This window comes from Girardinichthys multiradiatus, chromosome 6 (assembly GCF_021462225.1).
Source record: "Girardinichthys multiradiatus isolate DD_20200921_A chromosome 6, DD_fGirMul_XY1, whole genome shotgun sequence".
NCBI classification, from domain to species: Eukaryota; Metazoa; Chordata; class Actinopteri; order Cyprinodontiformes; family Goodeidae; genus Girardinichthys; species Girardinichthys multiradiatus.
In genome coordinates, this window is record NC_061799.1 from 36,804,301 (window position 1) to 36,819,790 (window position 15,490).

General features: G+C 39.1%; 1 protein-coding gene across 3 annotated transcripts in view; it reads right to left on the reverse strand.

Annotated features, from left to right (window-relative positions):
• Positions 1-9,424, reverse strand: part of st6galnac3 (ST6 (alpha-N-acetyl-neuraminyl-2,3-beta-galactosyl-1,3)-N-acetylgalactosaminide alpha-2,6-sialyltransferase 3) — a 148,132-nt gene extending 138,708 nt beyond the window's left edge. The window contains exon 1 of one of the 3 annotated variants that reach the window (XR_007038661.1): positions 9,143-9,424. Coding sequence is in view for 1 of the 3 variants with exons in the window: in XM_047367959.1 (XP_047223915.1) it covers positions 9,143-9,160 (18 nt within the window). In the remaining 2 variants the exon portion in view is untranslated. The remainder of the gene's footprint in view (positions 1-9,142) is intronic. The other 2 variants (XM_047367961.1, XM_047367959.1) reach the window with 2 other exon arrangements.
• Positions 9,425-15,490: the final 6,066 nt, after the last annotated feature.

Below are 15,490 nucleotides of genomic sequence, written 5' to 3' on the forward strand. Positions count from 1 at the left end.
GCTGGAATTAATTAAATATGTCCCAACAATAATGTGTTTGAAATATTTAATGGGAACTTTTTTTATATTATGAAGTAAATCTTTAATGGAAAATTAAATCTATTTCATATTAGTGAGCTAAGAATATTATATGAATTGAGTTAGTTCACCATTTCATTGTCCATTATATATTTATCTATTATTTATTCATGCACATACTTATTTTCTAATGTTTTATTTATTTTCTTTAAACACTTTGGCGTTCCATAGGATTTGCGCTATTACCATGTTTTTCTTCTTCTTCCTCTAGTCAAATGCACTGCTTTTACATCACATAGTTTGGTGCACTGGGAGCAGGACACATTCCGGATGGGTTCACACCAGCTTCATCCGCTCCAGAAAGCAGACTCTGGCACACTAAAAAGGGTTCCAAAGGTTTGGTGTGAAAGCACTTTTAGCCGGTTGTCCAAACTGGTCTTAATCTTATAGCCTTTCCTACTAATTTTACCATCAAGTTAAAAGTTTTCCCCATTATCGAACCCATGAGGGTCAGGGTTTAGTTTCACTTTGTGCCTAAATCTTCATGAGTAACACTTATGAGGACGGTTCTGTTTGCGTACCACATTTATCGAGCCAATAATGCAGAAATCCATGTTCTCCCAAAAGTTTTACAAGCTTTTTTTCTGCAACTTTGCATTTTAACTCAATCTAAAAGAAAATCACAAGAGTTATATCATTTTATCTAAAGCTATACATCATTTACTCCTGTCCACCTCCAGATTACATTTCCTTTAGTCACTCAGCACTTTGTACAGGGTAATTATTTTCCCTTTGTTCCCTGTTTTTGAAATATAATAACAGACTACGGAGTCAAATCTAGTGTGAAATTAACTGCTGTTTGCGATAACAAGGAAAGCCTTAAACAGCAGACACGGGCGTGACGGTAAAGCTTTTGAAGTGAAATGCTACTGAAGGACTGCTTCCCGACGAGGAAGAGGAGAAGGATGAGGGTATTAGATGAGTGACAGCACAGAAAGTTAAACTGTCTCAGATTCAGTGAGGAGTTAAAGTTGGACTCACAGGGCAGAATTGTTTCAGAAAATTAAAGTAAAAGCTGAAATTGATCCATGTTAAAACCTCAACACACTGAGATCAATGACATTGAGTGACATTGAGTGACTCTGCTGTACATTAGAGGGGGCGATAATTTAATATTGCAATTTGTTTGAATAATTAAAAGATAAAATTGCTGGGTATTCATTATTTTAAATACACCATATCCTGAAATGTCATTAGAAACTAAATTTCATAAAGCTGTGCAGTTCCTGCTCTTTTCTGTTACATGGATCCATAGGTCAAAGGCTGAACATATCGAATTGTTTTGCTGTTAATAAATGCCTAAAAACTGAAAATCCTACTTTTTTTCAGTTTGCAGATGCATGATCAAAGAGCAAATCCCCTGATGCATTTAAAGAGGCAAAATACTTTATGCATAAACAGAAATAACCTTGTATTCCCTTCATTTTCTAGAACCTCCATCAAGAAACCTGACCAGTCAAATAATTAATGGACAATACAATAAATATTACATGGAGTTTAGGTTTTAAACATTAAAAAAACTCATCAAAAAGGTGGAAAATTATATGAATAAATAAAGAGTTGGATAACAATAGTGCAGTTCATCAGGTAGGACCCTGGGGGGGACCAAGTGTGCTAAGCAAAGCAGAAAATGACAGTTGGTAGGGGCTGAGGGCTCTCACTGAAATATGATCTATTATCAGATGTATGGTTTTCAAAACCATGTACTAATAGAGAAGGTAAGTACATGCTCTATTATGGTATGTAAAAATGCAGCAATCCAACTTTAGAAACCTTAATTTTCTTAAGCTCACTCAAAAATGACATTCGTGCAGCTCATTCTTTCTAGTATGGTCAATCTCTTACATTTACAGAGATGGAAAAATGTGTTGGTTTAAGATGGATGGATGGATGGATGGATGGATGGATGGATGGATGGATGGATGGATGGAAATCAGATTTTACTGATGCAAACTTTAATTATACATCCAGTTTTGATCCTTCAACTGCATCTAATAAGTGAAACTGATAACTCAAGGACATGATGCAATCAACAGGAGACTCATTATTTTTTACCTTCCCATCAATAGGGATTTTGTTTTTAACTAAGCTTGTACTTTCATATTTCTCTGGGCTTTAATTGGCTCAATTCAGTATCACCAGTTTGCCTAACATGCATGTTGTGGGACTATGTGAAGAAACCAATGCATGCACAGGAATACTTAATTAATCTTAAAGGTAAATTAAATGTTGTAGTAGCACAGACCAGCGCCATAGAAAGAAAGAGTTACGACATTCCCATTGATTGAAAGAATTGAATGCGGAAGTCACGTAGGTCATGGAGCTGCTAATAGTTCCAAACACCAGCAGCTCCAGCACTGGACGTAATTCATTCTCGTTGTTTCGGAAGGATTTTTTACGGTAAGTGGATGAAAATACAAAATTATTTTGCTATTGTGAAGCTTTAGATAACTGTTCTGTATTGCAGTTTAACAATAATATTTTATATCGCCAGGTTTAGTTAATTAAGCATGTTAACTCACTTGTTGTATTTTAACTGCAGCTAGCTCATTGCAAGCATGGCGGGTTTAGACGGTGAAGATGAGTAATTTTTTATTATTCTTTTCCAGGTAAACCACACGAGAATGGCTTAAATGAACTGCTGAACCATGTTGCATACAAAGCACCACACAGGTAACAATATCTAATTTTTCTGTCCTTAAAAATAATAAGAGTTGAATCAAGATGTTGGAACAAAATTATTTTAAGACCTTCACAAAGCTGGTATTTACAGCAGGACTGTTACTTAACATTTGTTTTATGTTGTTAGTTTTGCATTTGCTAGTCATGGGTGAAGTTGAAGTAGATATTAGAATCTATCTAAAGACAGAACAAGAAATTAAGAATTATTACAGGAACATATCAGCATCAATACACAGTAGAACAGTTACAAAAATACTTTTAAACAATCAAAGGTAACACTGCTGTCATTGAAGTCTTGTTGATTTGAAGTGCTTACTGAACAGAGCCACCCTTCTTTATCAGCTTGTTGAGCTTTTTTAAGTCCCTGGCTCTGATGCTGCTACCCCAGCAGATGATGGCAGAAGAGATCACACTCTCCACAACAGACTAGAAGATATGCAGCATCTTGCTGCAAACACCAAAGGACCTAAGCTTCCTCAAGAAGTACAGTCTGCTCTGTCCCTTCTTGTAAATGGCTTCACAGTTGCATCTTCACTCTAGTCTGTTGTCCAGGTGAACACCGAGGTATTTATACTCCTCCACCACCTCCACTTCTTCTCCCATGATAGAAATAGTTTTCGACTTATTCCTGTTTCTCTTAAAATCTACAATCATCTCCTTTGTTTTAGTCACGTTCAAGATGAGATGATTGTTTCCACACCATGCCACAAAGTGGTCCACCACCTTCCTGTACTCAGCTTCTTTGTCCATTTCTGATCCACCCCACAACTGCAGAATCATCCAAGTATTTCTGCAGATGACAGGAGTCTGTCTTGTACTGGACGTCTGAGGTGTACAGAGTGAAAAGGAATGGTGAGAGTACAGTCCCCTGTGGTGCTCCTGTGCTGCTGACTACCTGGTTAGACTCACAACCCTTCAGTCTCACAAACTGTGGTCTGTTTGTCAGGTAGTCTTCGATCCAGGAGATTGTTGAGGCCTCCACCTGAGTCTTCTGGAGTTTCTGACAAAGCAAATCAGGTTGGATTGTGTTAAATGCACTGGAGAAATCAAAGAATATGGTCCTCGTGGTGATGTTGGCTTTGTATAGATGACAGTGGGTTTGTTGAAGGAGGTGTATGATGGCATCTTCAACTCCAACTCCACAGCGATAAGCAAACTGAAGGGGGTCCTGATTGGTTATTGGTTGCTTACTCAGGTGGGCCAACAGGAGTCTCTCTCAGACCTTCATCATGTGGGATGTCAGGGCAACAGGTCTATAGTCATTGAGGACTGATGGGTGAGTTTTCTTTGGTACCGGTACTCTGGCTGGGTCCTTTGTAGTGGAGTTCATCCAACTTGGTTCCTAACAATCTCATGATGTCCATCATAATCGACGGAAGAGATGGTATGAGATATATATATATACAGGGGTTGGACAATGAAACTGAAACACCTGTCATTTTAGTGTGGGAGGTTTCATGGCTAAATTGGACCAGCCTGGTAGCCAGTCTTCATTGATTGCACATTGCGCCAGTAAGAGCAGAGTGTGAAGGTTCAATTAGCAGGATAAGAGCACAGTTTTGCTCAAAATATTGAAATGCACACAACATTATGGGTGACATACCAGAGTTCAAAAGAGGACAAATTGTTGGTGCACGTCTTGCTGGCGCATCTGTGACCAAGACAGCAAGTCTTTGTGATGTATCAAGAGCCACGGTATCCAGGGTATTGTCAGCATACCACCAAGAAGGACGAACCACATCCAACAGGATTAACTGTGGACGCAAGAGGAAGCTGTCTGAAAGGGATGTTCGGGTGCTAACCCGGATTGTATCCAGAAAACATAAAACCACGGCTGCCCAAATCACGACAGAATTAAATGTGCACCTCAACTCTCCTGTTTCCACCAGAACTGTCCATCAGGAGCTCCACAGGGTCAATATACATGGCCGGGGTGTTATAGCCAAACCTTTGGTCACTCATGCCAATGCCAAACGTCGGTTTCAATGGTGCAAGGAGCGCAAATCTTGGGCTGTGGACAATGTGAAACATCTATTGTTCTCTGATGAGTCCACCTTTACTGTTTTCCCCACATCCGGGAGAGTTACGTTGTGGAGAAGCCCCAAAGAAGTGTACCACCCAGACTGTTGCATGCCCAGAATGAAGCATGGGGGTGGATCAGTGATGGTTTGGGCTGCCATATCATGGCATTCCCTTGGCCCAATACTTGTGCTAGATGGGCACGTCACTGCCAAGGACTACCGAACCATTCTTGAGGACCATGTGCATCCAATGGTTCAAACATTGTATCTTGAAGGCGGTGCCGTGTATCAGGATGACAATGCACCAATAAACACAGCAAGACTGGTGAAAGATTGGTTTGATGAACATGAAAGTGAAGTTGAACATCTCCCATGGCCTGCACAGTCACCAGATCTAAATATTATTGAGCCACTTTGGGGTGTTTTGGAGGAGCGAGTCAGAAAACGCTTTCCTCCACCAGTATCACGTAGTGACCTGGCCACTATCCTGCAAGAAGAATAGCTTAAAATCCCTCTGACCACTGTGCAGGACTTGTATATGTCATTCCCAAGACGAATTGATGCTCTATTGGCTGCAAAAGGAGGCCCTACACCATACTAATAAATTATTGTGGTCTAAAACCAGGAGTTTCAGTTTCATTGTCCAACCCCTGTATATAAGAGAGAGATAAATATAGAGAGAGAGATAGGTAGTGTTTTGAAGAAACACATTTACTTTTCTTCGTATTTACTGGAAGGCATTTACTTTTTTTGCCTTTCAGTATGACTTTCCAGCTATGATAGTGATTGATTCTCAGTCCTCTAAACTGTTTCTGTATTGTTTTCTGGGAGGTCAGCAGATGTGGTGACTGACTTCAAAAGGAGCTGCTGCCAATGATGCCAAGGAGGATGAACCCTCATTCGGACTTGGGCACATTTTACCTTGTCCAGATTTGATCAGATACAGTTTATTGGTGCAGATGTAATTAATAAACTGTATAAATGGTAGTGCAAGTACTTCTTTATTAAAGCTAGTTTTGCATTTTACATATCTTACAATAAATTGTTTGGTCATTTATTTTTGCACAATTCAGTTGTTATGTCATCTAATATGATTTTAACTACAGTTTCAATTATATGAACATTTTAGTCAATGAATTACAATTTTACAACAGTGGTCAGACTACAGGCACAATCAACTGTTATAGATACAAGTACTCAGTTCGCATGGGAGGAAAAAATAGAATAATTATGTATTCTACAAAAATTAAGAAGTCATCCCAGGTCTTCAGTCATTTTCATACAGCTGCTTATTTTCCTCATTCATTTAAAAATTATTTGACTTTTAAATTACGGTAAATAATTAAATAATTTAATTCTGCTCATTTTCCATCTGTAATATTTGGATATTTTTGTGAAATACATAGGCAATAAATCTTTCCACGTAGTATAGGATGTAGATCTGAAGGTAAGTTTGATCAGAGCTCTTAACTGCTGGCACAGAATACAGTTATAGCATTGCCATGCTAGCATGCAGAGGACATCAGAAAGAGCACTTATATTAGGTATTGTTACTTCTGTTTGGATTTTCAAATTATGATTTAGTAACCAGTAATCTGTTCATTATTAATGAATTACTGAAAGTCGCAGGAAAGATTTTTGCATTATGTCGCGCCTGAAGCCGTTCAAACTGACTGACACCGCTGAGATGTTTGGAACTATTGAGAGCTACATGAACCACGTGACCGCCTATCGGCGAGTTCAAAGAGTGTCGTAACTCTCTCTTTCTATGGCGCTGGCACAGACTATCCAAGTTTTATCAAAGCGTGTCACAGGAGCCACTCCAACAAGCTGCGATGTTATTCTAGAATCTAGAACATGCATATGAACAGTAATAAAGGAAATAACTAGCTAACATGCAAACTCCGCAGGGAAATAAATATGACAACATAACAGAAACATGGATACATCACAAACAAACCTCCCTGGTATTGAATCTTTTTTTTCCAGGAGAAAACTACAGGAAACTACAGGAATTTGGGAGAACGTGTAAACTAAGCCCTGACATTAATATAAAATCAAATAACATATTAAAAAATATTATTAACCGAGAAAACAAAAGATATTTTCTCCAGAAACTCCCCTTGTTTTCTGACAGTGAAAACAAATTTTTTGTCTTTAAAGAAGCCATAGTTGGGATCCGGGTTAATTATCGCTTTCACTCTTCACACCCAGGCATTTGTTATGACATATTTCCACTGCATACATTTAGATTTTCCATACTAGTTATTTGGTCAAATAATGAAGATAAAACTGCATTTAAAAATATTCAAATCTAAAACCTTTTTTATTTTATTCATCTAAAGATTTTATGTTATGACTTATTTCCACCAACTGTGGTTCTGATCTCTGGTTTTATGAACATTTTTTCTATGAACATTTTCCACAGCTTGTTTAGTTTACAACCACAAACTTTAATGTACTTTACACGATAAACCAACACAGACTGGTGCATATTTGTGAACCAGTTTTTCAAATTTCACCTTTTAAGTAAATCATGTCCACCTGTAAATTATTTAATCTCAGCACAAATCCAGATGATCGGTGAAGGCCTCAGATAACATTAGTGAACAAACAGCACCAGGAAGACCAAGGAACAGAGCAGAGAGGTCTGGAAGGAAGACGTGGAGAAGTTTAAAGCAGAAGTAGGTTATAGAAAAATTTTCTAGGCTTCGAATATCTCCGAGTACTGCTCAGTCTATCATCTAAAGCTGAAAAGAGCATTGGCAAAATTGACAACCTACCTAAACATGGACCTCCACCTAAACTGACATACTTAAACAAATACGGTGTATCTACTCTGGAGGAACTGCAAAGGTCCACGGCTCAGGTGAGAGAATAAATATAAGTCAGGCACTTCCAAGTCTGGTCTTTACTGAAGAGTGGCAAGAAGAACATTATTGTAATAATACAATTAAAATACCTTAAATCTGTGTCCTGTGCAGCTGTGTAGCTAATTTGGTTAAATGGTATGCCAGTAGTTGAGAACTGAAACCTGTCCCATTTTACCTTGTTTATTATAGTTACCAATCTCAGCTAAAACATCCACTAATTAACTCAAAAACCCAATTTAGATGTTTTCTAATTTTCCACTTTTAGACCAAATATTTCCCAATTCTAGCACAAACATCTATGGCAAATTTAGACATATTTTCCAGTCATTTTCCCAGGGCAGTGGACTATAACCATAATCATGGGCTTTGAAAGCATGTACGAATAGACCTGAGAGCATGTTTGAGAAGACTGATGACATGTACAGATACATCCATGCAAGACAGCTCCATCAACCTCACAAACATCTAAGGTGCAGGCAGCAAAAATGCAGATGTACAAAAAGCCAAAACAACAACAAGCAACTAAATGGTGTGAAAAACTCCAGTCCTCCCCCACTGGAAACTTTAAACGGTTCAAAGAGGGTACAGAAATGGGGTAAACTTTTCATTATTACACAGATCGTACTCCATATTTTGCAAGAACTAAATTTCATGATTTGTTGGTTGATTTTTGGCTCATTTTTACATTTTAAGCCAAAAGTTAATTATAAATTTACAGTAAATATTTCCACAAGGGTGTAGTTTGGAAATAATACACACCAATAATAAACTAGTAACTAACAAAAAAGAGAATCAGCCCTTCTAGAAAACATTAACTGGAAAGTATTTTCAGAAGATTTAATGCTGTTATAGCCCACCTCATATTCAATGGGATGCCTCTTAAATTGAGATACCTGTGAAGGCAGATGACAGAATAGCTTTGGCAATATGGTGTATATATAAAATGAGTTTTATTAATTTTATAGAAAACAATGAATGGTACTTTTAAGTAGTACTTTGAAAAGAAAACAGGGGACAAGTTCATTGTTAGTTTGCACCTCAGTGTTTGGTAAAATATCCGAAGTTTGTTTCCAAAGTTAAAGTAAGGCATGTTTGTTTACCTCCCTTCAGCTCTGCAGGCGCAGCATGTAAACAGCTGGACCTAAAGGATGATGTTCTCACAGACTGCTTGGCCTTCACCAGCCTAACGGTACACCAGATGAAAATAAAATATAAACAAAACACAAACACCAGAACCTGTGTGTCTTCACACCCCAAAACAATGCCGGAGCCAGAAGAACAGCCCGGAAACCCACATGTGATTTAAACCTGAGGGTTAATTACCTCCGTGGAGCATCTTTCCCATCAACATATGCAGCTCTCCGGCTCATATTTCACCATCCGTCAGCTAAAACACTCACAGACGAAGACTTAACCACGTCTCGGGCTTCATATGTCCACTCCTGTTATATATTTTAGCAGGAATGAGAAGAAGAAACCAGCTCTCACCTTCCACATCCAGGCCATTCTTCTTATTTCTGCGCACACAATGGTGGACCGCCGGTCTTCTTCAGTCCTTAAAAAGCGCTCACCGCGTCCGTCTGCTCACATGAAAACATCACAGGACGCGGGTTGGATGCGGGACAATTTAAATGCGGGGTCGGCGGGCTCCATGTATGTTTAAGTGTACCGTTATTTGGTCGTATCTCTCTAGGGTTCTCCACAAACCCCCACCCCCCAACCCACCACCACAGACCTGCTGCCGCTGCTGCTGTTGCTGGAGCCTGGTCCCGTTCTGCGCTGCTATTGGTCGGCTGGGGGAGGAGTCCCGCCCCCTGGATCAGTCACGTGATCCTGACTACTTTAACATCAACACGAGGAGAGAAGCCAAGAGAAACAAGAGGCGGCTGTGTTCACTCGCTGATGAGATGTTAAATGTGACGTCACACAAAACGAAAAACCTGGAGTTGACTTTGTGTTTTACTATTTTAACAAGCTGATTTTTTAATCACATCGTGAACATTTCTTAGCTTGAATTAAAAATATAAAACTTCACCCCTACCATATGGGCACTCGAACTGTAGTTCAAGATGGTCTGTGATAGTTCTGTCTGTTCTAACATATATATAAAATTTTTCTGAGGTTAGATGAAGTTACCAATTTCAGAAAGCCTTCTATATTAAATTTATGTATGATTGTATACAAGAGTATCTTTAAGATGTTCATTTGGGGGTCTTTCTGCATGGAGTTTGCATGTTCTCCCTGTGCATGCGTGGGTTCTCACAGGGTACTCCGGCTTCCTAACAGGCATGTCTTTCCCAGTGCAAATTTACCTGTTAGGTAACTTGGTAACTCTAAATTGCCCTTAGGTGTGTGAATGAGAGTGTGCTTGGTTGTTTGTGTGTTGCCCTGCGATGGGCCTGGACGTGTGCTGATTTAAGCAGGGGAACCTTCTGTGCCATGCATGACTTTAAACTATGACGTCTAAGTGTATTACCCACAGTAACCTTGGAAACAGTGGTGTCAGCTCTCTTCAGATCATTGACCAGCTCCTCCCATGTAGTTCTGGGCTGATTCCTCACCTTTCTTAGGATCATTGATACACCACGAAGCGAGATTTTGCATGGAGCCCCAGTCCGAGGGAGACTGACAGTCATGTTTAGTTTCTTTTATTTTCTAATAATTGCTCAAACAGTTGATCTTTCTTCACCAAGCTGCTTGGCAATTGCTCCGTAGTTCTTTCCAGCCTTGCGGAGGTTTACAATTTTGTCTCTGGTGTCTTTGGACAGCTCTTTGGTCTTAGCCTTGGTAGTTAGAGCCTTACTGATTATGTAGGATGGACAGGTGTCTTTATGCAGCAAACAACCTCAAACAGGTGCTTCTAATTTAGAATAATAAGTGGAGTGGAGGTGGACGTTTTAGAGGCGGACTAACAGGTCTTTGAGGGCCAGAATTTTGCTGATTGGCAGGTGTTCAAATACTAATTTGCAGCAGTAACACACAAATAAATTATTAAAAAATCATACATTGTGATTTCCTGATTTTTTTTTTTTTTGATTACGTCTCTCACAGTGGACATGCACCTAAGATGTAAATTTCAGACCCCTCCATGATTTCTAAGTGGGAGAACTTGCAAAGTCACAGGGTGTTCAAATACTTATTTTTCTCACTGTACATATGTACCTATTACTAATTCTGTGCAGTTTGTCAACATCTGCTAACTAATTTTGCCTTAAGATAAATATTTGCATATATAAATTATGTTGCCGCTTTGACACTTGTCAGAAAATGGCACTGTGGTCCAACTTGCACACAGAGTTGAAATATTGCATTGCATTGCATTATGTAAATTTGATCCTATAAAGCCATTTAAATTATCCTGCAGCACTGACATTTTGAGGATAAATTACACTGATGTCCATATTGGATGTGGAGTTGGATTATTGCACTGCACAACTAAGTTTCAACACTTGACACAATTTCCTTAAAAACCACATGAAACGGGTAAAATAGCAAAGATGGGAAAGTTGAACAAATTGTGAAATTAGAAAAACAATTTTTGCAAACAGGAAATGTATTTCTTCTTAAAATCCATTTATCAAAGTTTCTTATTTTCAAAGTAACTGATAAAGTAAATCAGAGACAAATCCAACAGTTTTGTCTGCATATTCACTGATGATCACACTGTATAATCTTTTTTGGATAAAAAGGACTATGAATATGACAAATATAACCAGTGATCCAAATTAACCTGATTTTGTGTGAAAAAGTAACCACCTCCCTTGTTAAATCATAAATCAACCGTGACGGACCACCTTTTTTGGTTCAATTTTACAATACACATACGAGTCTGATTACAGCCAGACCTAACTAGAACCTATATGATAACATGAAATAGGCAAAGAAATTTTAAAAAGCAACGTCTAATTGTTATGATTTGGGTTGTTTGGTTTTTGTTTTGGGTTTTTTCTTTATATCTTTTTCACTGTTGAAGTTTTGAATCGTTCCTGTGTTTGTTTTCCTGGTCATGCTTTAGTTTTTGTATTCATGTTTTGCTAAGTTGTTTTCTTGGATTGGGCTTCTGGTTATGCTTTGATTTCATGTTTTTCTAGTTTCATTTCTATTAGTTTGTATTCTTGAATTCCTGTTTTTGCCGCAGCCACATTTTGTTCTGTCTGCCAATTAAGTTTATTTGGTTCACCTGCTCAAAGTTAATCTGTCTCCTTGCTCCACCTGGTTTTCACTTCATATATACACACCTACTCATTTAGTCATCGCGGAAACATTTCTCAAACCAAGTCTTGTTTTTTGATCATACCATGCTTGTCTCGCATGCCCTTTTGTTGTTTTGTTCCTGCCTCCTGCTGTGAGTGAGTTTTTGTTATTAAACCTTTTTGCACTTACCATCACGCTGCCTGCTCGTCTGCATTCTGGGGTCCTATCTCGCAAGCCATAACACTAATGCCCTGTTTCCTGTTCTTAGCTGACAGGAGAGGTACACAGAGTGGTCTCCTGCTGCTGTAACCCATCTGGTTCAAGTTCCTAGTGCTGTGCAATCAAAGATGGTGTTCTGTATACCTTGCTTGTTGAGGTGTGTCGTTACTAGTTGCATTAACTTTAGTAACCTTTTAGTAACCTCCTTCTAGGAGTAGTTTTCCTTCATTATACTTTTTATTTCTACTTAAGTAATAATATTTTGAAGTAAGGCTACTCCTGCCTGAGTAGTTTCTGGGTACTCTACCCACCTCAAGTTTTTTTGCTGCAGACAGCAAACATGTTGTAAACAAAATTGCAGCAGACACAGAAAAACACGTACAGCTCGTATTAAAGTAAAGCTTCTTGTTTGTACACAAGTTTCATTGTTCTCATATTCATCCTATCAAAGTCACTAAAATGGCCATTCTCCCCCATTCTGATGCTCGGTTTGGTCTTCAGAAAGTTGTCTTCACCACCTCCTCAAAATGCTTAAATGCACATCTGTCTCTAATGCTGACAGACGCAAACACAGATCCTGAAGAGTTCCCAGCTGATGAACCGTGGTCTGTCGTAGTACTATGTTAGCAGATTTATATGAAGCCCAGTATAGGTAGATCATAAACTAAGATGGAAAACAGAGAGATATTGATGTGCTACATGCAACAACCTGATACATGCAGCTTTTTCCAGCAGGTGTCCTCATACTGTCAGCTGAATGAGAGGATGTAGATGCACAAAGCAGAGACGAGCTGGTGCCCAGTATTTGTTCTTGTTGAGGAGGATGAATCATCTCTGACAGATCCATCTCTCTTGTTGCTGGGAAGAAGCAGGAATTAAAGTATAATCACCATAAGGCCTTTTGAGCGCTGTGTTCTGTTAATCTGCAAATGATTCATTGCAGAACACGATGCTTACTTGTATCAACAAACAGAAAGGGCATCAGTCTGAAGGTGATCAGAAGCAACCAAGTAATCTCCACCTCTTCATCTACTCCTGGTTATCTTAACTCTGTGCAAACGTTAACAGTGTGTCTAACATCTGCGTTTACTGATTCCTTCTTCACACAGGAAAAAGAACGTTTGCCAGATTATCAACACAGTCAAAGGAAATTTTAAGTACGCCCCATGATTGATCAGTATGCGGAAGTAGTTGTTTTCTACATGGTTTTATCAGTCTCTCACGTTGTTGCTAAAATCCTTATACTTCAGTTAATTGAATTATGCAAACATTCATCTCTGCACATCTCTCAAGGTACTACTTGAACATTTTAGTTAGGCTGATGTCTGGACTTTGACTGGGCCAGTTCATGATCCACTCAATGACTGCAAGGTGTCCAGGTCCTGTGGCTGCAGAATAAGACAAATTTATAACTCCTCTACTGCTGTGCTTTACGGTTAGCTGCCACAGAAGAGTTTTGTTACACACAAGCAAAAAGTTGCCCCCCTCTGATCTGCCTCTGATCATTCATAAATCACAAATCCGAAAGCCGTATCCAGCACACATGGGCTTTCACAAATCAAGCTGGCATCGCAGATCATCTTGGTCTCACTGTGTACATGGACACCAAGGAAACATTTTGTAGGTGTTTTGTTAAAGAGGTGTTTGTGCTGATATTTTGTGTTTGGTTTCTGCCAAACATGGTGCTGTGCATCAAGGTCAACCGCCTCTACAGTGGTCTGATCGGTCCAAAGGACATGGTCCCACATGTCTTCCAGAACTCAAATACAAATTGTGCAGTTGTGCACTACATTATTTTTAGACAAAGAAGGATTTCTCTGTCATTTCCTTCAAACAAGCCAAACTTTTTCAGTCTTTTAGTAATTGTCCTGTCTTGGACATTAACATTTAACATGCTAACTGAGGCCTGTAGAGTCTGAAATCTCTCTCGGGTTCCTTTCAACTTCTCTGAACATTGCCTGAATGTGGCATTAAGATGTTTGGACTTCCACTTTTGAGGAGACAGACAGCTGTCCTAAATGTTTTCCACTTGTGGATATTTTTACTCTTTAATGAAGGTCTTTAAATTGGGTGGAAATGTGCTTATAACTGTTCCCAGATTGATGGGCATCAACAATTGCTTCTCTAAGGTCATTGCTGATGTCTTTCCATTTTGGAATTGTGTAAATAAGCACCTAAACGCTCCAGACCATAAATCTGCAAAAAATACTTTCTAGTTTTATTCATGTCTGTAGTCCTAACTCACACATTAACCACATTTTTCATCACCTAGAGCTATTTTACTGAACAGAAAACAAAGAAAGATCCCATCTTATCCAACTCTTAAAAACACTGTGGAAAACAATTAATTTTAGCAGGAATCTAGGATACTCTTTCTTTCTTGCTCTGTCTTATTTTTCATTATTCTTAGTGTTTCAGGTCTTCGTTGACTTTTTCTTAAACTCCTAACACCCTTTCAGTGATTTGGCATAGATTTGGACTAACGTGAGGTGAATTGTAAAATAAATGTAAACAAACAACCACCTCTAGTTTATTTCAGAGCAGAAAAGTTAGCCCCGGGTTTAAGATGATGGGGGAGAATAGTAACAAGATGGTAATAACCACAATCGGTATGCAAAGGTTAACACAAACTCCATTTTTTGTGTTTGTTGGTTATGCTCGTGGATTCACAGTGTCTGGCTGCAGCCTCGTCTCCTGGATTAATCCTCTGTAGTTTGTGCTGAGAGTTAACACAAGGATGGCAAGACCTGGAGGAAGACAGGGAGGAGAATGTGCTGCTGCTTTTTATGCAAACAAACATGACTGATTGGTGAGGGCTCTGATCCATCCATCTGTCTCCCTGCTTCTTTTTCTCACACTTCCTTCTTCGTTCCCACCTTGCGTCGGCCTCTTCATCTGTCTTTTCCTCACTAATGAGCGCCGGTGGGGTTTCTCAGTAGCCTAACAACCAACGAGTTTTGTCTCTGCCCAGAAACGGTGGGGCCACTGATTACTGCTCCCCATCAGTTAAATAAACACACAAATGCATACAGAACTCACAGGCCTGGCAGGTTCATATCGCAGCAAGAAAATCCCATGTAGCAGGAGGAGAGCAGGAGAGGACAGAAGATTGGTACTTAACTGCTGGCTGTATACTGCATAAAATAAGTGATTGGCTCGCTAATGGTAAAAAGTAATTTGCTAATAACTATTTACTGTGTAATGTGCAGAACACTGATGCTCTTGTGATATGCTAGCAAAAGGCAAAAGCAGGATGCTAAAGATTTTCTGTTTGAACGTGGAGGTCAGAGGTTTCTCATTATATCCAATACTAAAATTCAACATGGCTGCCGCACACATAAAAAGTGGTGACAGCAGTATATTTGCACTGACAATATGTCGGTACGTTGTTTAAATGATGCCCATCAACCACAGCAAATATCA